This window comes from Habropoda laboriosa, unplaced genomic scaffold (genome assembly GCF_001263275.1).
Source record: "Habropoda laboriosa isolate 0110345459 unplaced genomic scaffold, ASM126327v1 scaffold67, whole genome shotgun sequence".
NCBI lineage: Eukaryota > Metazoa > Arthropoda > Insecta > Hymenoptera > Apidae > Habropoda > Habropoda laboriosa.
In genome coordinates this window covers 5054828-5075956 of record NW_017100242.1, presented here as the reverse complement: position 1 = coordinate 5075956, position 21129 = coordinate 5054828, and the positions used below count along the sequence as shown (strand labels likewise).

At 33.6% G+C, this 21129-nt stretch overlaps 1 protein-coding gene across 1 annotated transcript in view; it reads left to right on the top strand.

Moving 5' to 3' along the window:
* Positions 1-20147, top strand: part of LOC108572041 — a 20967-nt gene extending 820 nt beyond the window's left edge. The window contains 4 exon segments of the mRNA XM_017934223.1: positions 18580-18898; positions 18977-19127; positions 19130-19288; positions 19533-20147. Of these exon segments, the coding sequence (XP_017789712.1) occupies positions 18580-18898; positions 18977-19127; positions 19130-19288; positions 19533-20147 (1244 nt within the window).
* The last annotated feature ends 982 nt before the right edge of the window (positions 20148-21129 follow it).

Below are 21129 nucleotides of genomic sequence, written 5' to 3'. Positions count from 1 at the left end.
ATTAACGATTTAAATATATTTAAATAGGTGTTTGATGGAACTTAATTTCGAAACAATTTCAATATTGAACAAATTCTGAATAATTAAGTTTTTCAATATCTTTCTAGTTTTTTGGTTAATATTTTATACAGAGTGAGGCACCTAATTTTATGACTTCAAATTATTCGTAAATTACTTGTTATGTGAAAAAGTGTTTGAAACAAAATTTGCAAGGTATTAATAAGGGGATATATAAGGCATTAGATCGTTTGTTATTATTTTACATTTTTATCGAAATATGAAAGCCATTTTAGTGTTTTAAATAGGAACCTCCATATTTTTTCCCGTGTTTCGATGAAGTATGAAACTCTGCGTAAAAAAGTATTATATCAAATAGGATCTGAAGTGAAGAATTACTGAAACATTAGTAAAATAACTTTTATTTCAAGCGGTGTTCGAATTATTGTCTGTTACAGTCAATGCAATTGCGTAATCGGATAATGAGCGAATGCAATAAGGATAAGTTCTCGCATATCTTCGACGGTCGTTGATGTCTGGCGATAAACTTTGTTTTTCAATGCTCCGCAAAGTAAATAATTAAGCGGCGTTAGATCTGGCGGGTGAGCTGGCCATGAAATATTACTGCCTCGCACAATCCAACGATTAGGAAACTGTCTCTCTAACACTCGCCGTGCATCAAAACGTTTCGAAAATTTCCTCGTTTGAAAAATCGAAGGTGACCTTCATATCTCGATAAAAATGTAAGATGGTAACAAACGATCTGTTGCCTTATATTGCCCTATCCTCGATACAATGCAACTTTTGTTTGAAACATTTTTTCGTACGGATTTACCGAATTTATACGGTAATAGCTATACAAACTTAATAGCGAAGTGAATGAAGTTAAAGTTTCGATTAAGGAAAAAGCAATTACAAATTGCTATTTACAAAAATTCTTGTGTTATTTACTTCAAGTAATAACACATGACGACACAATCTTAAAAATGGCGATATCATCATTACCGGTCGAAATAAGTACAATTTCATGTTATTTAAGGATTCTAATTACAACGAATAACAAAAGATCACAGTGGAGTTTCTAACGGTGATTTACGTGTGATCGCTTCTATAAAGATTCGACGAATGAAAAATTGTTAGTAATCAGTAATAATCACTTTACCAAAATTACGATCGTGTTAACTACTTGAGAGAAAGTCGAGATAAAATTTTGAAAGATAAAAACAAAAATTTGTACAAATATCTTTGGATAATTTTTGCAATTATCACAGGAAAACGGGACAAATTTTCAACAGGTTAAATGCTGTCCCAAGCTATACGAAAATTTCAGTTGTAATTATCTCTTTAAATCTCAAGCAGCGTATCCATTTCGGTACCTATTTAAATCAATTTCACCGTAAATTCCACAATTGACGAACTCGATAGGAGCTAAAGATAAAATTTGAAACGGTAGGTCATGTCGATGAAAATGTTAAGTTTCTCGAAGATTGTCGCGCAATAGTGCAGGACGAACAAAAAAAAAAAAGAAAATAAATGTTCAATAATAAAAGTATGCAGCCGCTAATCAAACGAAATAAGATTAAATCGATATTTGGTTTGTTTGGGCAAGTGAAAGGAGACGAGGATCGTTTTTGCGTTCCTTGGAGTGCGTTTGTGTGCGGGCTTTAGGTTAGAGAACGCCGTGCTCACCGGCCCTGACCAGGATGGACCACCATCGGGCATAGAACCGTAGATGCAGGGGAAAGGTATAGTTCTAGGATGGAAGTGCCTGTGTGAAACCTTCTAGAAGCTAATCGTGGCATTTACCGTCACTTGTAACATAGTTATTGTTCATCAGCTCGATGAAAATTTTCATTTTAATTCTTTGCGTACCGAGTTATCACTGGTATATCGTACCAAAATACCGATTAATCTATAATCAGACCGTTTTATTAAACTTCTCGTTTAACCTGAATTATACTACCAATATACTACTAGTTTTTCGACATTTCTTAATATTTTTGTAGAAGATTAGAAAAAAGGATATCTTCCTTTTTATAATGTCATTTATTCGAGAGATTTCTAGGAATATGCGCAAATATTTTATTAATGAATGAAAATTTATCGATAAACGCAATTCTGCGAGAGCTTTTGTTAAAATTACCCTCTCTACGAGTACATACTCTTTACACTGGCTGTACATGCACTTCATTGACGTAGAACGTAAGAGTAGCGCACTGAATTGTTAAAGAATGTGCGAAAACACGTAAAACAGCAGAGGTTTAGTGAAAGGCAGGAACGAAAAGTACTTGCACCCGCATTAGCCGGTGTTTCGATGAAAGTATTGACTATTATAATAATATCGTGTAACTATCTCATGACATGTTTTACTGCATATCTTTTTACTGGCTACTTTTACGGCGCTGCTATATGTAGATGGATAAATCTATGGTTAGAATAATAATGTAGATGATAAAAATGAAAGTAAGTTACGTAAAAATGTGGAGAAACTATTTATTAACACGTACAGTTGATGCAAATTTTTGCAATAGAGGGTTAGAGACTTTGAATAGCTCCGTAATGTTGATTTGAACGATACTATGAACGGGGATGTGTTTAAAATAAACCAACAAGTATTTGACAAAAATATTCAATATTTTTGCGAATTCTAGCAATAAAGTGTTGTTCAAAAGTGAAACGAATATTGTAATTGGTAGAAATACAAGACAGATTATCTTTGAAAGAACTAACGATTGTTGTGCACAAGTTTCCTATAAAATGCCTCTGACGCAAAATAAAAATAAATAAAATTGAATTTCTTAAATTACCCTGTATATTAAAAAAAGAAAAAAAAAGAAACATACATAGGTGCTAGAAAATGTAATTAAAACATTCTTTCGTATTGTCAAGGAACGATTTCGCAAAAGTTTACGATCTTGAAAAGTTGAAGAAATCTGTTGTTATAGTTTTTTCTTTCTTTTTTTTTTCAAATTTGCATAAACGTGACCGTAGTCTTTTTATCGAACATAAAAAACGAAAACCACGAAGTGCAGTTTCTTTGTTATTACTCGCTCCCTCGATTTCTGCGAAGCGTTACAAAGAAAATTGAACCTTTGCTTATTTAGATTTCCTTCTGCTCGACTGTTATTTTCACTTGAATCCAACCTAACAGACGATTCGAGAACACATTGAGAAATGTATGCTACGTTGAATGAAAGATTGCACAATTTCTTTCGCTTTAGTGTAAAATTACTTCACGTTTCAGAGGTTTTCATTAATGATACCTACAAACTTAATTCACTACTTCAGTCGAGGAATTATAATTGAAACATTTCACAAGTATCGATATGTTCAAACAAATTAGCTACATTTCTAGGGTAAATATTTAAATCAAATAACAGCTCCAGATTTTTCTTCAATTACATAATGATGCAGGATTTTTGATCGGGCTGTTCAACACTATTGCTCCATGCAAGGATATATTATGGTCATTTTTTATGGTAGTTTTGATGAAAATGAAATTTGTACGTAGACACAGTAGTGCACAGATAAGCGTCCGCATTTTTGCACACTTAAGCGTCCGTCGCTATCCCCGCCAATTCTTGGAATTGGGACTTCGGAGTGGAATTCGAGCGTGCCGAGTGAAACAAAGTATTCGATATCGACTCCTGAATGTGAACAATTGACACTTGATGTATCGGTCGGTATCCCACTCAGGCACATCTCCTCTCTTTTGTTTAGTTAAATTCGCAGAAGTCACCTCTCCACTTAAGCGTCCGCATTCGGTCCCAACTGCGGACGCTTATGCGTGCACTACTGTACTTGCCTTATACGTGGCGTTCTAAGTAGAAAGTAGACATCGTTAAAATTATTGGAAGTTTCTTTCGTAACAATACTATACCGTCCGATGCATTAATTATTTCGAAAAGAAACTTTATAAAATTATTTAATTGCATTTATTATATTATGATTTAAGAACAGTGACGACTCTAAATTAATCTTGCCACGTAACTAATTAAACGATAATTCATCAGTTTACATTAGAAAATAAAAACAAATGCATCTTGTCCTATCGGAATGCCCTTTGCAATATAACATTTTACAAATACGAGAAATAATTGATATTCGGTACTTCGTTTCCCTCTTTACGAGTATTGTACTTACAACACCTTCACACGAACATTCTTCAGTCTTGAATTTACCGACTGAGCGTATATCGAGTAGAAAGAAGATTTGTCGAAATTTTCAGCAGAATGTGTTTATTTCGGTCGGTAGGTTTTCTCGAAAGCAGAATCAAAATGCTATACTACTTTTCAGCTGTTTGCACAACACCTCTGTTTTCCAATATAGTTTTGTAACCGTTTGCTCATTGCCAGATCATGATTCATTCCTTGTTAGTTACAAAATTGTTCTTCCTCTAATTCACCAAGCATGTCCGGGGTTAGCACCACACGTTTAGTCTTCTATCATATACACGTGCCAGCAGCGCTTCACTGATAGTCCGATAAGCGACGGCATCCTGTGAGCAACGTGCTCAATATAGTACCACAGCTGTCATTTAGATGAAAAGATTACTGGGAACGTTTTTAATTAGTAAAATCATACAATCAACGTTTCGCAGTTATTGTTTCGCGTGCTCGAAAAGGATGATAATACGCTTTCAACGTAGAGTCACGTTTCAAATTTTATTTTCATATTGCTTCATTTTAACCCCTTAACCTATGATTACTTTTCTTACTACGCATATAAGCGTCAGCCATTTAATGTTTTAGTAGTGTATCAGGTAACAAAAGCTAATCTGTTACAGATTAATTACATTTAGGAATTCTTAATCTTACGAGTTAAAACGAAAGTTAGGACTACAATTAATTTTTCTTTACTAATATAACTATTTTTGTCGCATGTTGTAGGTTAAAGGGTTAATTCGATTTTTTCTGTTTATTGCTTTAATTTATTTATTTTACGTCGGGTCAACGTCGCTAAAGTTGGGCTATTAGCGCGACTCAGATCATGGAACGAAATTTACAATTTTCACAGATTTGTACTTTTTAGAAATGTTAGAAGCTGACGATGAGTCTCTTCTTCTTGTCATTTATTTCGATATTATTTACTTCAATAACGTCGCTTTAATTCGTATTAAATTAATGGTTAATAACGCGTCAATACAGAGCCGTGTTTCTTCCTTTTCTTTTATTTGTTATATTTTTACCATAATTTGGTCGAGATCACTCCAATGTCTGGCAAGTTAATAACGTGTCCTTGACATAGATTCGTATTATCTTTCAACTTTTCGCGCGCTTATAATAAATCGGTTGACATTACTCTCAATATTTAATGCTACTAGATTGGAAACTAATCATTTTTATTACCATGCCTCTGTGTTACTTTCTTCTTTACTTAAAGTGGATGGTAAAAATTTACGAACGTTAATCCGTAGCGTGTATGTACACTAGGAATTTCTGTTTCCCTTTTCTTTTTTTTCTTTCATAGTCCCGAGACAGTTATTTACACGTATCCGAGTAATTGAATAATACTTATTTCTGAATAGGTAACAGAAAACTTAGCGGTTTTATTCCTGACGAAATGAAGTTTTTGTATCGGCGTAGGCTCTTTAATTAACGTAATTACGTGCTGCGAGCCACTTACTTGCGTACACGATGCCGTACGAATTACATGTCCAGTGTAATCAGGTCAGAACTGATGTTTCGAACCGGTGAATGCATGTATATGTTTGTATAGAATTTGTAAATCGAACGGAGAATAGGATTTAGAGTTATGATCGTTACTGAATAGGTGCCAATCTATTTTTGTATCAGATAGTGTTGATGATATTCAAACGAGAATGAATTTGCCGTTCGCTTCAAATTCTCTCGTTAATAGGATATGCTTTGGACGTCGATGTTTATATCAAATTTAAAGGAGATAATGTACAATGAAGAATTTTCATCCGTTTAGAAATTAGACCAGAAAATAGCTGTAATTTCCTGTAGGCAGTGTTACTTAGGTAAATGTTGTACGTATGTATGTATCGGCGGAGTCAGTTATTTCGTCTTCGTGTAATTTGCTTTTTCTTACATTCTCTCTTAATAACATTTTTATAAGACAACTTCAGATATTTAAGGTATATTTCAATTGGCACAGGGCAGTTAATTGCACTTAAATTTATGCTTTACGATGCAACAGTTGCTTGCTGGTGATCACGTTAAAGTTTATTATAACAATACGTTTAACAACTCTGTAATAACATTGATATTAATGATTTTCATTGAAATACATTTTTTTTTTATACTTCTGTTGAAGTTTTTATTTCTTAAAATAAAAGGGTGCCGCTGAATCTGATTCTTGGCGCAACTTTCCAAATCTTGAAGTTCAAGCTCTGCTTTCTGTTTTGTATGCATCCTCCTAAGCATCTTTCCAGTGCTTTCACTTTCACTTACAAGGAGAAGGCAGAGTCGGTCGGTTTACTTGATACTGTGAACACTGGTAGATTTTGTCGTTCTGTTTACGAAAATACCCCGTTGCAGAGGCAGATACTGGATACTCTTCAAGATATTTACAATGGAAGTTAACACCAGGTGAAGTACAATTAAGTTGGACAACTTATCGAGCATTGATGTGGCGTAACGGTAGCGTATCAACCTATCGCACGAAGTTTCAAGGTTCGATTCCCCCCGTGTATTTTTTTCTACTTTTGCCGTTTGTCCGTAAGAAATAATTACGTTTCGCACGCAAAATCGTCTCGATAAATTGTGAAATTCACTTTACTACAAATATACCTCCGCGAAGTAAATAAAGACATCTTCATGAAAATATAATATTTAACCGTTTATCACGTTTTTGCGTGCAAGAGGTAATTATTTCTTACGGATAAACGGAATAAGAAGAAAAGAAATTATACATGAACCGAGGGGGGGGGGGCTCTCTACGTTGCAGGTTGGCACGCTACCGTTACGCCACGGCATGGTATTGCCTGTTAAGTTGTCCAACTTTGTTGCACTTGCCATGGTATTAAAAACTTGGTTTGCAAATAATCTTGAAAAGTATCGAGTATCTGCCCTTACAACGGGGTATCTTCGTAAACAAAATGGCGAAATTTACCAAGGTGCAAAGTCTTCGAAATTTACCTATCTTTCGGAATGATTTCAGACCTGGTTTCTGTATACCGAATTGTGAGGAACTTTTGAAACAGACAACAGTACTGCAGTGTGCTTAACAATGCAAACTTCGACGTTGAGCTATTTGCGTATTATTTTTAAGGTGTCATAACCAGAAATTTGTGAATAAAAATTTGTCGATTCTTTGACTTCATTACTCCCCTAATTAATTCTCGTAAGTAATTCGGTCGTTGGGTTTAAGAAAGAAAATACTCGTCTGCGTTACGAGACTTATTACAACCATCAGGACTCTCTCTCGTTCGGTGAGGAAAACATGATATTTAACGAAGGATAATGAGGAATTTATTTAATTCATGCAATGTTATTCGTAAAAATTGGACTGATCAAAGGATAATAATAATGAATTCTCACTCGACAGTTAAACCAGAGACAAGTCAATCCTAACTGGAGTTGTAGCAGGTTCGTTAAGGTCAAGCGGTGGAAGGCTTTCTTATCTAGAACCGTACTCGATCTCGAAGGCACCGTAGGTAAGCGGAATCTGGACTTTTTCGATGCGGAGAGCGGGTAGTAGAAAGGGAAGTGGGAACGGTAGTCTCTGTACCGAACTCCCATTTGATTTTCTGAGGTACCGTTTCCTTCTACGAAACTACCTGATAAATCAGGGCAAACCCGTACCTAACGAGACCTCCATTTTCCAGGTATACATGCAGCTTGTGCACAGACCTCGGAATATTTTTTCCCCTCCTTTCATCCACTTACTTTTACGTAGATGCTTCGTACTCGAGTCAATGAAAATACATATGTTCTTTATATGATGTTTTTCTTCGTTTCAATCTGATCGAATTTACGGTGAAATTGCATTACGGTTTTATCATTTGTCTAATAAGTATCTGAAGTAATTTTTAGATTATAGTTTACATTTATTTACCGTATTACAAACGATCTCTGCGGGTGTTGCCTAAAATACGTACGAAGATTAAATGTTCACGAGTTACGAAAAAATGTTAAACACGTTTATTTGTTAAAAGAACATAAAATTCTTCCATTACGAACGTACGTGAAAGGACATTCCTCTCGTGTTTTACTCGTTCATTTTATATACATGCATTCTTTGCATACTTATCGTATCGTAAAACTGGGTTCTTCTATCTTAGATTTTCAAAATAAATTGAGCATCTGAAAACAAAAAAAATAAAGTGAGAATGTATCATCTACTATGTAGTTTTACTTTGTTTTAGAAGTATAGCGAATATTCTGATTAAATAATTATTTTATAAAAAAAAAACTACAAGCGTCGGTCGGTTAAATTTATTTCCAGAATTCGTTCCGTTCGTAAGTTAAATAAGTTTGTAAATCGTTTGCGAAACAGTTGGATAAAAAGAATACGTATGCAGTATTTAAATACAATTATCACCATTCGCAGCACATCCTGTAACGATAAGTAACTAGAAGTTAAAATAATCGTTTAAGATACAATAAAATAAATAGTATTATCATGTACTATTATGTTATTATTTTTATTTCAACAAATAAAAGAAATAGTATTTTCATATACTATTACGTTATTATCTTCGTTTCAAGAAAATATTGTTTTACTCCTTTTAACCGTTGAATTTGACAATCTCCTATTCTTTTTTATACTATTGATCGATACCTAACATGAACATTTGCAACAATAGTCTAACATAGTCTGATAAGTTTGATAAGAAAAGGTGTACGTGCTCAGATGCAAGTTAAGTCGTCAAAATATTGAGATGCGTATAATCTGGCATACGTACGTAAATATGTATGTATGGCAGAAGGATTTTGTTTTAAAAGAAAGCAGCAAGTTTGTCATCGAAATGCAGGTTTTTAGGAGACACGAAGGCAATCTTACTATCGGCATCCGGCCTGACAACTTCCGTCTCGGCTCTGGTAACTCATTGTGAGTGAAACATCTGCATCCTCCTTCTGTCCCCTACTTCGTCATTTTCTGTTCCTCGTATCCTCAGCTATCTCGTTACCTGCTATAAAGGACTTTAATTCAGTGAGAACAGTTTCGAAATACAATACTCGTGTGATAAAATAAGATAACATTTGCCTCGGGTTTCCGTAACGGGGAATTTAATTTCGTTAATATTTTCTAATCGATCCCATTTTGTTGAGGTAACTTCAAGCTGAAATCTTAGAATTACTTAAGCACAAATTATATACGTAAAGTTCAGTTTGTACATTGCGGTACTATACAATGGATTTCTTTAAATGTTGTGTTTATTCATACGGGAAGAAATGAAAAGCAGTTGATACGAAATATAAATGGCGGACAGTCGTACCAATATGGCGATTAAGAAACTCTTATCAAATTGTAATATGATCTTAAGTCGAGTCGTATGTAATTTCTGATTGCAATTTTCAGCGAATGCTTATGTCAGTATTGATAAAGATGTTGCCAAGTGTTAGTATAAACAATTATTAAAAGAAGAGGATATACATACATAGTCCGGCTGTAATTCTTAAAAGGTAAAGAAATATCTGTTATGTAAACCACTTTCTTTTTTTTTTTTTTTGTTTTCTACGTAAGGTAATTGAGAATTGTAATTTATAATTGAATAATTATCAGGTAGCTTTGTTTGATGAATAAATTCTGCTCGTTTACAAAGTGAAATTTTTCTTAAAAGAAAAAAAAGAGGTATTTGGAACTCTCTTAAATTGTAATATTACTAGTCATTTAAGATTTGTATTCCTGATGACTTTTGACTAATGGTAATTCGTGAAATTCTCTCATTAAACGGAGAAAAGTAAGACACCTTAAATTAAGTATGTACTTGCAACTAGTGTTCAGGAGAAGTTCGTTTCTTTCTTTTTTTGTTATGCAAACAGTCTCATTGGATTACAAATACTTTTTTTCTTCTTTTATCTGCTCCGATCGTTGTTGCTCTTACTTTAAACTAGAATTTAACCGGTATCCTATGTACATGTAACGACCACGTACGAATGGGAAAACATACTTAAGAATTCTTTTCTTCTTTCCCATCGTACACTTTGTAGCAATGTGCACACTCGTTGTCCATTTCGATAGCTTCGAATCTAAACTTTAGACAGGTGTACCATGTTAAACGCGTGTGCTACGTAGTTTTTTTTTTTTGTCACGCACTGTATATTCGAAATCGTAAAAACCGAAGATTTACGAGTACACGAAGTTCCATTGAACTACATATGGAAACGTAACGTCAGGTCCTATAAATCTCTTACTTGTTGGCAAGAAAGAAAGTCACGAAAACACGATACATGCGAATTGAATTCGATTGTAAATATTTTCCAAGTCCAAGCTTGATCTCACGCGGTAAGACAAATTGTAGCAGAGGGAGAATGAGCCAAAAATCGTGAAGCGGGATACGGACTCATTGTTATGCGAACAACGTTGCTAGGTCACCGGTACGTTTCACGCGACAATGCAACGAGGGTTCTCTGCTCGTTCGGGGACACATTGTATATACCGTTCTTCGATGTGTCCCACACTCTTACTTCTGTTTTCTCGGCCACTTTACTTATTCTTATTTCACGGGACCTACCCGCCCAGTTATAAACGCCTTCGCATTAACTATGTTACGCGATCACCGGTTTTACTCGGAGAATGAATTCTTGGCTTGCCCCTTTTCTTTTCTTCTTCTTCTTCTTCTTTCTCTTGCGCGGCGTCCACCGCCTGTTCGTTCACTTCGAAACCAGGAGTGAATCGCTAGGTACAGTTACTTATTTGTACAAACAGAAGAAATACGAGCGACAATACCGGTCAACAGACACCGCATGCTTCTGTTCCTTTATAATGGAAATGCTGATAATAAGAAAGAAAAAAGAAGTGCTCTTAACCACTTAACGCTCGTGCTCCTCTCTCACACACACACGTGCACAATTAATCGTTCAATGTGCGTGCAATTTTGTTTCATTGTTTTCACTCGTTTTCCATATTGCGTTATTTTCTCTGTTGAATTACAGCATTACCAGTAGGGGTAAATTTGTTTGAAAAATCAGATAAAATTGGTAATCATTTTTGGCGCATCAAGTTGAGAAAAATGTGAGCGTTAAGGGGTTATAACATGTAAATTTGCAACGGTTATCGACTTAATCATCAACGAGTTTAAATGAGTATTATAATTGAAATATTATACGCAATTTGTATTGGACGAGTCTCAGACATACGAATCAAGATTGAAGTTAAAAATAAACTTTTGTTGCATTTTCATTGCAACCTGATTTGACTTTGTGACTTAATGCCATAAAGCAAAGGATTCATTCAGGCGTCCGCTTTATGCCCACATCTTTATCTTTGGGTATAATTATTAGATACGTATTAACATTAGGTTAATAGCCTAATTAATATTAGGTTGAATTGTCTCACTTTCTTTTTTAAGCTTCGAAACGATTTGCCTAAGGCAACTTTATAACGTAATACTTTCTAAAATACTTGTTAAATCGTAATATCGTTAAAATTTGTACATGGCAGTTCAGTTCGAGGTAGCCACGGAGAAAATTTACATCTGACAATGCATTCTGTACAGTTTTTAGGGAATTATATTTAAGGAAACAACGTCAATTCGAACTTTTTTTTCTGTCGCTAAAATAATGCTGTTAACATGTGCGTGTAGACGTTGGTTTCGATTATTTCGAAGGTAGTGATTTTTATTGAACAAATAAACGAAGATCCGGAGAGCTTGGAATACCGGATGATCCATAAGTCGCTTTACCGTTTGAAAATTCAACGATCTTTTTTCTATTATATGTTTTAAAATTTTTGTTTCAGATTTTGAAAATTTGTTCTTTGGAAATTTATTACGGAAAAATTCACGACAGAGCAACGTGTAGCAAATAATTGAATTTCTATTTGAAAAATCAGTGCTCCATTGTTCTATAACGTAGAGAATGCTACACTCGCTGTTTTCGTGTCGGGAAAATCCGCCCGCAAGACTAGCGGTACGTCACTTGGTTCAGTGTTTCCAGCAACACAGGGATCTGTCAGTAATTTGCCACGAGCCGGGAGACCACACGTTCAGTACGTACGCAGGGAAATATTGAACGTGTCCAACAGAGCATTCAAGAAGAACCAGGAACATCCATCCACTCGAAGACGTTCTCGCGAACTTGAAATCTCACGGACTTCGTTGCAGCCTGTGCAAACACGCATTTGAACACGCACCCGTACACAAGGTGTAAGTGGTGCATGAAGTAAAGCCGATCGATGATCCAGCAACAGCTAAAATATGCAGTCCGTATTCAAGAAATGGCTAGAGAAGATAACAACTTTATTCACAATCCGACCACGAAGGAGCAAAGCTCATTTTCACCTGAACGACTATGTGAATAAGCAGAGTAACAGGTTTTAGAACACCGAGAATCCAAGGATCATCCGTCAACTTGAACTGCACTTCCTCAGGGTCACGGTTTGGTACGGTGCGACATCAGAAAGGATAATTGGGCCTTACTTTTTTGAGGACGAATGCAACTGAGAGAAGGTAGATTTTCGAAAACCGAATAATTTCGCGAGCTTCCGACTTCGATTGGCTTTTCCGTTCCCTCGATTAGACAGCACTAGACTTTCTTCTTTGGGGATACCCGAAGGACCCGATACATATCAATAAGCCCCGGACCGTTCAGCAACTTAATGACGACATTCGAGAAGAAATTCAAGCTTTGGAGTCAGACGAATTAATAGCTGTTGTATGGAAAATATCGTCGAAATAGAATGTATTTTCGATACATAGTCGAAAAAATGTCTATTTTCTATACTTTATTATATGAAAAACAAAAAGTTTATCCAAGTTTTAAATGGTAAAGCGACTTATGGGCTACCCTGTATGTTGACACGCTTCAGTACTGTATATTTTAGACTTTCTTTCGTTAAAAACGAAACACGTACATTTTTCATTTGTTCGAAATGCTTTATTAACATTTTTTTCAAGTGAGATGAGCGGTTGAAGTTATATTATTAAAAAGTTATTTACTATCGTGCGAACTTTGAAAATGAAACTGTGTTGACTATGCCTGACACTTCATAAATTTTGCGAACGTTATTGAAATGTGAGGAATCTGTCGTGAGAAACGTATATAATTTAAGTGAACTTTCTAGTTGATTTAATAAATTGTAAAAAAAAAAAAGAGAAAAAGAAAAAAGAAGAAAATGTATGAGTGAAGGAGTATATCTTCTCTGCAGGTAGTAAACATGTTAAGAATGTATAACATCAATTGGTAAATGTGTGACAGGGGGTTCAATTCCGTCTATTCTTTGTGAATAACGAAAGAGCCATTCAACGATTAAATTATTTGAAAGGCAACAATTCAGCGAACAAAAGAGTATAAAAGAATGGTAATATTATTACGAGCAATATAATATAAATACGGCGAACGAATTAAAGTTAACAGTAAAACTGCAAATGAGGCTGTGGAGAACTCGGGACGATTGAAAGATTGAATATTTAGCGTTTTAAATATTGCGGCTAACATAGAAATGGGGAGTATGAAACATACGTGAATATTGAATTTTGAAAACTTACAATTCGTATTGATATTTAACGTTTTCTGTGAAAACAATTACTCGAATAAGTACGGTAACTACTGAAATAGACGTAAATGTTCTCACATCAGAACGATGAGAGACCAATGGTACTATTATATTCTAGTCATGCGCATAGTACTCAATTGAGGCTACTCGGCTACCACAACACGATTAAGATTCTAATAGAATTTGGTTGTTTTTTTTTTTTTTATTAGCTAGCGCAATTTTGTAATTCTGGCGGCAAAGAAATTTGAAAGTTTAGTTCCTAAGTGTGTTGCCTTATATACACGTCCCGTTCCATTTATACAACGAAACCAGGAGAACTGAAAACCATTATCCGATAGTAGAAGTAAAGCTCTAAATTTTCTTAGCTATTAATTAATTAAAAAGAAAAAAAGGAACTTATTTCCATAAACACCTATGCTTAATCGCTAGATTATTTGTACGCTTATTGGGGTATATTTTTGAAGCAATATATCACCTTTAATGTCTAACGTAAAACGACACGTGACGATTATCACTCTGTTTTCCAAGTGCCCGTTGTCTTCGCTATGCTCGTTAACGACTAAATTCCTTCATCTGTTTCAATTTACGTACCATTTAACCGTTTCCACGACGTCGCAAAGGCACCAGCCATGATACGTTAGATCTAAGTACCTACTGTAATAATTATACACAGTTGTTGCATTCGAATTTTTTGCATGTCTCTTCAGAAAGTCTGGCCAGCAATTATTACATGCTCAATTTAGACAGCGTGACAGCATTTAATTACGTTAATCTGAGAGAAGTATTCAAAGCTCCTAGCGGCGGAGATTTCATGAAGTTTCTCCTGTTTTAGATTTCGATTGTCACACGGTGACCAAGGAACTTCCACTTTGTGAAACGAGAACGGATTCCGCAACGAGGAAACGTTTAGGAGAGAACTCGGTTCCTACTTTGGCAATGATGTAGATTGTCGTTCTAGATAGCTAAATTGGCCGTGGGGATGTGGAAAGTTCTCATACTCGGTTAAATGACAATTTCTCTTTCACCAATTGACCGAAAAGTAATTTCAGTTGTGTCGCGCGTAATGAAAAATAGATTGCTCAGCGATGCTTCGTGTAAACGAAATGACGATTGGTTTAGGTTCTTCCTCTTGCTTTTTCTCTTATGCAAATCTTGCAGAAGAAATCTTCTAGTAGAAGTCGATGTTGTTGCAATTTTACTGTTCTTGTAATTTTATTATACAAGGCTGATTATTTTTTTTCTTTCTTTCTTTTTTTAGATATAAAATCGTTGCACAATTTTTGGTAAAACGAATTTTCGTTTGTGAAAATCAGAATTAATTTACTGAAAAATGACGATGCGGAAACTCTTACGATAACTTCAATTAGTTTCTTGTTACTAATGAATATACAGGGTGACACAGAAATAGGTGGTGGAATTTTGGATAAAAATGGTCGTATAAAGATAGATACTAGAATCTTTCTCTTTCTCAGATATAAATTTCTTTTTGTTTACATCGAAATTTCACACGAATAGTTATCGCCATCTTTTATTGCACTATTACTGTGACGAAAATTCTTATATAGCATTACTATTTATCGTACAGCACCACGCAATAAGATGTTTAAATCATTTTTTTTAATTACAATACTGTGATATTTCAGTAGCAAGAAATTTTTCAAGCGGAAAGCACGTTTCTTTCGAGCTATTTACCGTACAATTTCTAATATACTAATTTACGATTGCATCGAAATTACGTAATCAGCTGCGTTTCTTGCTTCTTACTTTGCAAAAATGTAAAAATATCGATCATTCTGCAACTAGGAAGGCTGTAAAATGTAGTTCTATGAACTGGTAGCATGAAATGTAAAAGGTGACCAGGACTTTCTCTTAATATTCGTCAGCGTTTACTGCAAATTCACGTGAAATACTGGAAAGCAAGTTTCGCATTTTACGCCCTAATGACACGATATAATTCATCAGTGAGAACTGGATTAATGAAATTGAAAATTCAAAGAAAAATCCGTGGGACGCGCTGAAAACCGATGAAATTTCCGTGTATGACAAAGTTAAATCCTCGTTGATGATGTTTCTGCAATATTGAAATTGGAAATATTGCATTACGTTGTTTGCTTCTAACTTATTTTATTAACGGATCAATGAACCTGCAGACAGATGTTTGATGGAAATAGAAAGTTCGATGAAAAATGTCTTCGAAACGGCTCGAAAGAAGAAGTAAGTGCTTTTTAGGTTTTTCATGTTTGTAATATCATTATTGTGCATTTATATACATAGGATTATGTGTGCATTTGAAAACACCTTATTTATAAAAAAATGTAAGGGTTTATTATACAAAATGTGAAATAAATATTTAAGAAGTAACAGTGAAATATTTCTTATTTCATTTTAAAACAAACAAATATTAAAATTAAATTTTGTTACTATATACATATATATACACAAGTAAACGAAGCAGTTGTATTTTTATTGACATTTATTTTACAATTTTATGTATGTATCATTATTGATACATTACACAAACCGGCCTAACTTTCGAATGCCCAAAACTGTGTGGTTTGATATAATATGTAGAGGTAAACAAACAATAAAAAGAATAAAAAGAAGATTCTCTCGACAAGGATGTTGCTTAATTTATTTATTTTTTTGTTTCATACATCTTGAAGGTCTTCTTGATTTACTAGCACTCCTTTTTCCTTTTTCAGCATTTTTACCATTTAACCCTTTCACTATTGCACTCTTGAGACAAAAAGTGCTGGCTGTATATAAAGATACGTATGATTAAAGATCAACTGTTTTATGATAGTCAAATGTCTAGTATCAAATTCTAATATTACCTGACTTTCAGTCGACAAAGATATTTTATTTTGTGAAGTGCGAAAATAAATTAATAATTTGTATATACGCTCTTCGTAAATGAGTGACCAGTTTACAGAGCGTGTATATACGCCCTTTGTAGCGAAAGGATTAAGTAAGTGTTCGCCGAAGTTGATAACATAATTCACGGTAATATTCGATCTTCTCAACAATAGCGAAATTTTTCGCCCGTGTCATAAACTTTATGTTAAAATGTCCTTTAATAGGGCTGAAACTAAAGAAAATGTGAAGAAAAGAATTCGTAGATAACGTTAGTTAAATGAGGTAAGATAGGCCAGATCCCTACATTGCCCCCCATTCATTTGTCCCATTTTACCCCTGTAGGTAGATTATTACAATTAGAGTTTAGAACGTGATAAAAGAAGGAGACACGTGATGGTGTTCTCAACCTGGAGAATGTGATCGTTGATCCTTCAACCATCCCACAAAACGGATTGGACACGTAATCAAAAAACCAACAACCGCATTCCTCATATACGTACTAATAGGCCCTCACAACCGCATAGGGTCTACTTGATACGACTTGGAACTTCGTTTTATCGCGTTGCTTACAAATTGCTGTCCTTTTTTCCGACCATGTGTATCCATGAAATAATTATAAGTTTATAGTTGTATAGTAAACAATTTTTAATCAATTCTTCGTTTTATCGTGTTGTTTATAATTTGTTAGTGTTATTCCTTAGAATATGTATTCGAAAGTTATAAAATGTCTAACTCTTCCGAGAAAAGAAGCAAGTTATTTTAATCGAAATATTTTCCATCGTTTAATACAATTTTATATCATCTTCTTGGTAATTTATGAATTCTATCGCGAAAAATATAATTTAGGTTTTTAAACGATAATAATATCGACGTATCGTCGTACGTAGTTAAAAGTTATAAACTGCTTATCCCTTCAGGAAAACTCGGTTGATTTGAAAAAGTAGTAATTACTTAGTTAGCCCCACGTCTAACAAATAAATTGCACGAGGAACTACTTACTTACTTCTCAGCTCATGTTTATAATGGTTTCTTTCTAGCTATTTTCACTTGCCTACATTTAGGAGTTGGTACGGAAAAAAACATACGTGTGAAATATTTTTTTAAAATTACATTATACGTAAGTTTCGTTAAAATCGATTTACACTTTGGAACCTTCACTTATTAGTTGTATTCGTTGGTCACTATAGCGCTCTGTAATAACTGTTCGACGTGATCGCAAATGGTAGGTCATACGTAACAAGAGAATGCAGTGTCAAATGTAAATTTTGCAAATTGCTATTTCGAACCGTTTTTTCATTCGTCTAAAATATTTGTCCAATATAAAACTGTGAAGATACTGTAGACAAATTATCCTCAGGTATTGAAAAAAGAATGGGAAAACTCGACTTAAAGAAATCTTCCAAATACGAAATATTATCACGTACGCTCAGTAATATTTAAAAAAATTAATTTGTAGTATATAATATAAATGAAAAAAAGAAAAGAAATATGAGAATGTTATAATTTATAACATGAAACTATCGTTCAAGTCATACTTGACCCCGTAGTTTTACAACTACGTTGAAAATTATATTATCCAGTCAAATTGTAAAATTGCATTATGAATATATTATATGTAAAATATATGTTTCTGCTTAGAACACTATGATTTACATATATATGAAATCCTAATATAAAGTATTCCTTCACACTGACACATGCCAAGTATGTATGTCAAGCATTTGGGGCACAGCTTCAGGCTATGGATCATTGATCGGCACAAGAATTCGATTTGCACGATCCTGTCCCTCTTACGCAAGATTCATAAAGTGGTACATTTTATTCTAAAAGTATAGAAGGGAGTTGTATGAAATATGGTAGCTTCGAGTTAAAAAGCATGAAATTTACAAAAAAATTTTAAACATAAATGACATAATATACATTTGTAAAATTTATTTTTTAAAAAAGTTATTTTAAATACTACAAATAATTATAACATCCTTTACAAAATATTTTTAGAACACTATTTCTTTTATATACTATTAGTTATTGACATTTAAGATATAAAATATTTATTATTGTATCCAAAAAAATTTAAACTGTACACTTTTACCATTGCAGTATGTATTGAAGGACAAGAAGGATGCAAGAGATGTAGAGATGGAACATGTGCAAGATGTGCAGTTCTTTTACATCGAGGTACCTGTGTCGATACTTGTCCACCAGGCCATGTTGCAGATTGGTCGACTAGGGATGAGTACATGGGCAGAATTTGTAAGGAAACAGGATATATGTTTGGATTTACTGGTAGTCAAGTAGCCATTTTGGTAGGAGTTATTTCTGGTGCATCTATATGTATTCTAATCATATTATGTGGAGCTATAATTGTGCATAGAAGAAGGAAAAATGCTGCTAAATTGATCCAACAATTTGAAGACAGGTATATCTCTTATACATTGTAAGCATAATTAAAAGCAGATAATGTCAAAAGTAAATTATATTTTCACTTATATTTTAGTGCAGAAAGAAGAGAATTTTTAAAACATCTTGCAATGCTCAGGGCAGAAGGCAATACATTTCTTTCTATGCTCAATGATACTAGAAGACAAGTTAGAGAGTTGTATTTCTCTGGAAATAATGGAGATGGTGCTATAAGCTTTCTTTTATCATAATTATAATTTACAGACCAGTTTTGCGTGACTTGGCAAGGATATTAGTTCTTATCAATAGAAGGGATGATGAAGTACCAATTCCTCCAGATGATTGGCAAAGACTTTTTTCATGGGCAGAAAGACTATTAAGACGGTATAAAAGGCACAGTTCTCCTGAAGTAAGTTAATTTGTTTCCCTAAGAACTGTAAGAAGAAACTATCTTTTATTCTAAAGAGCTTGTTCTTTTAAATTTTACTTCTTTTTCATGCAAGTCTCTAAAACACTTTGGTGAGTCATGCATGATAAAAAAATAATCAATGTATTTGTGCATGAAAAGAGAATTTCTTTGAAGTGAAATTACATATACTGACAAAACTTTATGCAGTTTTTATTTTGTAAAAAATAATATCTTATATTTGAAGGTGGCTCAACTTGTAACATTCTTGAAACAACCAACAGCATCTATACAAATGAATGCACCACAACAAGTAACAATCACACAATCACCTCAGCCTTATGAACCAAGAACCACTCCAACTAATCTGACTACATTCCAAGCAAATGTACCACTTACAACATTTCAAGCAAGTGACAAATCAAGTATCAGTCCTGCAAGTTCCAGTCTGGGATATGTAAAAGATAGTCCTGTGAGTTCCAGTCTTGGACAAAATAGCTCTGGAGCTTATAATGAAAAACTTAGCCCAAATGGATCTAGCATAGGACAAACAACACCACTAGTATATGACAACCAAAAACGTCTGAAGTCATCAAATGCACATTTTCAAGAGCTTGCTATTGCAACTTTCAATGATAATTTTAATAATGGTGCAACTTTAACAGAATCCACATGTGCAATAGATGAGTGCGAAGCAAATGGACTTGATCGGGAATTAAACCCTCAATGGGAATTTCAAAGTAGTACAGAGGCTGCTAACTATACCATTTTATCTGATTGGTCACCTGCTCGTGAATACCTCATTGATGATTTTACAATTCTTGGTTTCCGACCACAAGATGAAATAACTACAGAACTGTAAATAATATATTATAATATATACATAATTTATATGTTTCGTTATACTATTTGCTTATCAAAATGTTTTTTATTTACAAAAAGTATATATTTCATTTATTTTCAATTTTCTCATTATTTCTGAACCTTTAATATTTAAAATGGATTCTAAAAATTTCTCACATCTTCACATTATCGTTATATGTTTATTACGTATTATGTTTCTAACGCATTTCAATCATTTTCATAAAATGAAGTTTTTTAAAAATATATTATTTCCGTACCATATTTTAAATATTCAAATATCTACAGAGTGTTTCAAAATCATAAGGCAAATTGAGAATGCAAACTTTTCATAATGAAAAAAAAAAAAAATATATATATATATATATATATTCACGTGTATAAGCCGACGAACATTCGATTCACAACATTTAAACAGAATGCATTAAAATTTGCACGCACTTAAACTGAAATCTCAAATTTTTAAAATAAATAATAAAATGCATTTTGATTTTCTTTAATTCAACAAGCAATTATATCTTTCATTATCTCATGATTTTGAAGAAATCTGTACATGTATGCATGTGTGAGAGTGTGTATGTATGTTTGTATGCATGTACGCCTGTATGTATTTATGTATGACTTCTTCTGTAGAACGAATTTATAACGATACCAAATAACTGTAAGCGTTTTGTTTAGATAATATTTCTTATTTAATTTCTATATTACAAATGTTTAATAATTATTATTATATAATTTACTGTACTAGTCAATATTTCCCTTCGTCCAAGACTATGAATTATATTACGAGATTATGTCTTTATATACCAATGTTTGAAATAATTTTAAATCTTTATTACGAATGTTCTTCGTTGATGCACCAACATATCGCTATTGAACAAAATGATACATAATATTTTTAGTGTAATACCCATATGTACATATATTTGTATGCATTGTTACATGTAAGACCAAAGTGGTCAGTTGTATGTACAAATTGATGT